The 6,000-nt window shown below is 49.4% G+C and overlaps 1 protein-coding gene across 2 annotated transcripts in view; it reads right to left on the reverse strand.

Annotated features, from left to right (window-relative positions):
- Window positions 1-4,628, reverse strand: part of DOCK10 (dedicator of cytokinesis 10) — a 305,040-nt gene extending 300,412 nt beyond the window's left edge. For both annotated transcript variants that reach the window (XM_081579665.1, XM_081579663.1), the window contains exon 1: window positions 4,438-4,628. In XM_081579665.1, the coding sequence (XP_081435791.1) occupies window positions 4,438-4,560 (123 nt within the window). In that variant the 5' untranslated portion in view covers window positions 4,561-4,628. The remainder of the gene's footprint in view (window positions 1-4,437) is intronic.
- Between the last annotated feature and the right edge of the window lie 1,372 nt (window positions 4,629-6,000).

Here is a 6,000-nt window from a genome sequence, read left to right on the forward strand (position 1 = left end):
ACTTGTTTTCTATGAAAAATAATCTCAGGATAACTAAGGAGGGAATACGTACTTTTTCAAAATGTATATTCTGCTCCTAACTGTTCTTTATTGTTCTTACTCCTTTTTTTCTTTTAGGCAATGTCATTGAGATATCTTTGACAAATAAAAACTGTATATACTTAAGGAGTACAATTTGACATTGTGATGCATGTACACATTGTGAAACGATCACACAGTGAAATTAAATGACTTATCTATCACCTCTACATAGTCACCATTTTGTATGTGTGTGTGTGCTGGGAAGAGTTTTAAGATCTTCTTAGTACATGACAAGTGTACAAAACAGTATTTTCAACTACTGTCACCAAGTTGTACATTGGAGCTCCAGAACTCATTTATCATGCAGAACTGACCAGTCCGGACCCTTCGATGACCAGCTTCTCATTTCTTCGTTCACTCCTCTCCCCACTCCAGTAACCACCCTTTTACTCGCTCTGCATCTATGAGTTTTACCATTTTAGATTCCACACAGAAATGAGTTCATGCAGCATTTGTCTTTCTGTGTCTGACTTATTCCACTTAATATAATTACACAGATGGCAGGACTTCCTTCTATTTCTCTCTTTTATAAGGTTAAATAATGTGTGTGTGTTTGTGTGTATCCACATACACAATGGAATATTACATATCCATTGCGATGGAATATCCTGGCTGTTGTGAAAAATGCTGCAATGAACTTGAGAGTGCAGATAACTGCATTATGGTTTTAAGAGGAATGCAGAATAAGGTGGGTCCTCACCAGGAATCTGCCTGCATGTGAGGTCTTTCAGTGTCTTGGGTTAAAACTGAAATCAAGCTTGTCTTGGAACCCACCTCTATTTCCCTCAGCAACTGGCCTAAAAGCAGGCCCCCTAGTAAGTGCCCTCACTCAGCATCCTTCCATAATTCAAACACAGTTTGAAGACTTCCTGTTCTGTTATGCACATAGGACACAGAGTCCAAAACCTTTTCCATCTGACAACCTCAACTCTTCTTATAATAACCTCTTATTATCCTTATCAAAGCCTACAGCAATCTCTCCATAACACTCTGGATGATTCTGGCCCCCCAAAGAGAGATTTCATAAAGGGCACTCTATGAATCTAGCAGCGAGGCAGGCTTTTTTTCAGAAGACCTTCTAGTGTCTCTCAAATATTTTTTCAATAGATGACAGCTTGCTCCAATACACACAATTCTACTTGTGGTATTGGAGTGGGCTGCCCGTAATCTTCTTCCCTGAGTCTATTCATTTTCTCCCCTGACAACTAGGATTTGAGGACTCGAAGCAACACAAAGAGTTTTAAGGAAGTGGATCAATGTAAGCTAGGCTTCATCTTCACTGCGTTGTCCAGTTACAGGGTCTTAGTTCAAAAGGGATGTTCTGCCTTACAGAATCCCATCGAGTTTGGGTGCCAACTCCTGTTTCCCTTTAAGAGTTAATTATTTTTGATGAATTCGTTTTTCTGTTGGAACACTGAATTCTTCTATGCATATGTATGTGTGCTTAGCAGCTCAGTCATGTCCGACTCTTTGTGACCCCATAGACTGGAGCCTGCCTGGCTCTTCTGTCCATGGGGATTCTCCAGGCAAGAATACTGGAGTGAATTGCCAAGCCCTCCTCCAGGGGATCTTCCCAACCCAGGGATCGAATCTAGGTCTCCTGCATTGCTGGAGGCTTCTTTACTGTCAAAGCCACCAGGGAAGGCCCATGCATATGTATACATGAATATAAACTGAAGGCCCCTACCTCCTGGAGTTATGCAATCCAGCTTGTTTACCTCCACCTGCTGATGATGACTATTTTTTTTAAAGTTGATGGTGGTGACTTGCAAATTGAATGTCCCTTCCAACTTTTATATTAAAAATAAAAAGATAAGAAAATTGAAGATCATTTTTCACCTCTATAAGGAATACTAGTGGATCACCTTAAAATTAGTCTAAGAAAAACCTTGGTGTGTGTTATAGACAATTAGCTGTTAAAGCTGTTGTAAGTTATCTGTATTTAGCAGAGTATTTTCATCTTGAGCAATCTGAGCCAAATTTGAAGACTATTAATAAGTTATGTTTGGAAGTTTTAACTTCAGTGAGGTAGTTGTTTGCTGGGAAAGAAACAAATATTATATTACTAAATAAAGATGGTATAATATCTTTGTTTTCTTTTTATGAGGTTCCTGAGAATCAACCCATCTCAGCTCACTGGAAGGAGAAACGTGTTTAGTATCAAAAGAGCTCAAGAAGACACTACTATGTAAGGTACAGCCTCAGAGGTGGGTCGATTACAGATGCACACTTCCTGGTCACTTTGTACAATGTACATTTAAAGTATAGTGATGAAAAAATTAACGTGACACTTGAAAAAAGAAAAAAAAAGAGCGAACTTATAGGATGGATGCCAAGCACATGGCTTCCTGCTGCCAAAATCGCTGACCAAGCTGCCTGACTAGATGTGTAAGATCTCTTGAAATGTCTTGGCAAAAGCTTGTTCAGGAGTGTTGGCCACGGTGCTGAAGTGAGCTGAGGGAGGCAGAGAGGCCTCTGCCAGCGAATCACCCCTTGCCCCAACTCTTTTTAAGACATTGAGCTTATTCATTTTGACAAGACTCCTCAGGATTTCAAATCTGACATAAATTTGGAGAAAATAATGTGCGCGTCTGCATACAAAAGTATCTAGGATATATATTCTTTAGAGAAAGTCAAGTGCTACAAAAACTCCAGGAGAACCCAGTTGAAAACAAAACCCAAATCAAAAACAACATTTAGGCTGTTTATTCCAATTGAATGCTACTTAGTTCACTGCATTTCTCTACCAGATCATTACTGAGATTTGGTAAAATGAATCAATAGCAAAATGAAGTTATCTTAAAGGAACATGGCGGAGAATGACAAAGCCACCATCCTGAATAATCACTTCAAAGTAAAAATTATTCTCTAGGCATGCCGGAAGATGTTACTATCTCTACTTTTACTCCAATTGAACCTTCTTTTCAGGAAAAAAAAAAAAAGTTCTTTTTGATGGTTTATCCTTCCTGCCTTTGAAAATGTCCATGCTGATATCAGAATCAGGGCAGCCACTTATTCTGCTAAGCCCCGAATTCCCTTTGGGTAAGGGCAGACTGCAGCCAGTGAGTGGTAAGGGAGAGAGAGGGTATGGCCACCTACTCATTTCACACTCCAATCACCACCACCCTCTTGGGCATCCGATGCCTAGTCCTCTGCCAGGCAATTAGCTTCCGTTCTGTTTAACTTCCAGACCTATAACTCTAAAGAAAAGTCCTGGCTGTGGGAAGCGGCTCTGGGTAGCCCTTGGCTCCCTCTTCATGGGTGACTGGCAAGAGTAACACTTTCTTTTACACTTTTAAAAGAAGCCGTTTAATTCCTAACGATATTGCCCGGCAAAAAGGAAAATGGAAGCCACAAAGTGGGATTCCGGTCCAGAGAGGCAGGCCAAGAGTGTGGCTGCTGAACCCAAGTCTTGCTTTAAGGCTGTTGCCACTCGTCTCCCTTTCCCACCAGAGTAGATTTTTTTTTTCCTCCTCCTGAGACTTCCACCCTGGAGGGTGACACCTACTGGAACTTCTGAACCTCTGGGAAGCTATGGATGTGATTTGGGAATCAGATGAGCGAGGCTGGAGGCTGCCCCAGGGATTTCCCGCGGAAATCACCCCGCTCTCTTAGAAGGCGTTTGTTTCAACAAGGAAGTAACCAGTAAAGCGATCTTGGCGGGAGAACCCCACGAACATCTTAGAAAAATACCAGAAACCACTGGATACTTAATGACCCACGTCTCCTCCAGTCTGGTTCCCTCAGCCCTTTCTAAAGTCCCATCAAGCGGTTTGTGGGGTTTTGCCCCGGGGAGGGAGGTGGGTGTGAAGTGCATTTGTTTCTGGAATAGCGTGCAGGTGAGGCTCCCAGGTTTTAGCCCGGGCGAGGACCCCTCGACCACCTCCTCCCCTCCGACGCACCAGTCGCCAAGGGTGAAGGGGGCGCGCAGACCTGTGGACCGAGGGGTTCTGCTCCGTAGACTCGTCCAACGCTCGAGGCTCTGGGACCCCACAACCTAGCACCCGTGTGACTCGCGATGCGTTCCCGTCACCTCCTCACCGCCCCCACGCTTCCAACCCAGGCACATCCTCTCCCACGCTGCGCCTCTGCGGTCCGCGCGGTCGCTCCTCGGAGTGTCCCCGGTCCCCAAACGCGCCCCCACCCTCCGGTCCCCAAGCGTCGGTTTCGCTGCCGCGCGGAGGTGGTGCGGCGGGGCGCAGGGCAAGGAGGCTGGGGGAGGGCTTGCGGGGGAGGGGAAGCAAGGGGGCGGCCGGGGCTAGGGCGCCCAGGGACTCGCGGAGACCCGGCTGCGGGAGCGGGGTCCCCGGCCGCCCGGGGCGCGCGGGGGAGACGCGGGGAGCGCGCGGTACTCACCCGCTGCTGCTGCCGGCTGCTGACGGCCACGGCGGCTGCGGACGCGGCGCTGTGCCGGAGCTCAGCTGCCTGCCCGGGTCGCAGAAGGCTCCGGGTGAACCTGCGGGTCCGCTCGCCGGCCATAGCCCGTCGCGGCCCCGGAGCGCGCGTCCCGCCGGCCTGGCCCGCGCCGACCTCCTCTACCCACCGCCGTTCAGGAAGCGGAACTCGGCGCCTTTCCCCCCCTCTTCCTCGCTCTACTCGCAAGAGGCGGGTTTTTCTCTCTAGCACCCCCACTCCCCCACCCCCTGCTCTCCGCCGAAGCTTCGCGACGACTTTCCAAACTCTGCGCTCCTCCGGGCGCGCGCGGCCAACTCGGCGAGCGCCCCCGGCCCGGCGGCGGCGCCTCTGGAGCGGGGACCGCGGGACGCGCGTGGGGCGGCTCCTGCCCGCGCCGCCCCCGGGCTCGGCTGGCTACCCGGGGCTGTGCCCGCCGCCCCGGGGCTCCGGGCGGGGCCTGCCCGCCGCCCTCGTCCCCATGTGGAGGCTCCTCGCAGGGCTGGCGCTCTGGCCGCGTTCGCTGGTTTGGCCCAGACTTTCCCCGGGCTGGCGAGGGGGCGCGGGCCAAGCCCTTTCGACCTTCCAGCCGTGGAGACAGGTCAGAGGCTTAAAAGGGATCTAATGGCTGGGATTTCCGCAGCATCTCCCCTGTCAGGCTTTCCAAGTCTCCTTTGCCTAAAATGCCTCACTCAGGACCCTGGAATAAGCTTCCGAGTTCATTCATGCCTCAGAGAGTATTCAGGAAACACCTACTATGTGCCGGTTCACCTTGTTCTGGAAACGGGACCAAGAAAGGAGCTTACCAGCCCCACCTTAAGGCGGTGGGGGTGATAAGGTGTTTGATTTGGGGTGGGAGGCAGCAAATAACCAAATTAATAAAGAATACGAATCTATGAACAAGGGAGTTTCGGATAATACAAGCTGCTGCTGCTGCTGCTAAGTCGCTTCAGTCGTGTCCGACTCTGTGCGACCTCATAGATGGCAGCCTACCAGGCTCCTCCGTCCCCAGGATTCTCCAGGCAAGAACACTGGAGTGGGTTGCCATTTCCTTCTCCAAATAATTCAAGCTAGGAACCAGTAAGTCGGGATAATGTGATGTAAGAGGCTGGGAAGGGGGGTGGAATCACATGGGGTGAGTTGTCTAGAATGGACTCGTGGTCTTACCAGGTAGTGTGGGTCAGGTATGGGGGTGGAACTTATATCTGTGGTGTTTCTCTGCTCCTACACTTGCACCACATTCGTCTGGCCTGCACGTTGTTCCCAGCTATCTGATTAAAGTCTTCTAAGAATTCTCATCCTGAGTCATACCCCAGGGTGGTTCTCCAACTATATATGGGGCTGGGATGGAGAAGAGCACCCGCAGCCCCTAGAATACCAGTCTGAAGAGATTGGGGACAGCCACAAGTATTCTGGGCTTCCCCGGTGATCAGTGGTAAAAAATCCCGCCTGCAATGCTGTACCCTGGAGAAGGGCAAGACAGCTCACTCCAGTATTCTTGCCTGAAAAATCCCATGGACCGAGGAA

Source organism: Giraffa tippelskirchi, chromosome 3, assembly GCF_054371585.1.
Source record: "Giraffa tippelskirchi isolate mGirTip1 chromosome 3, T2T-mGirTip1v1.2.pri, whole genome shotgun sequence".
NCBI classification, from domain to species: Eukaryota; Metazoa; Chordata; class Mammalia; order Artiodactyla; family Giraffidae; genus Giraffa; species Giraffa tippelskirchi.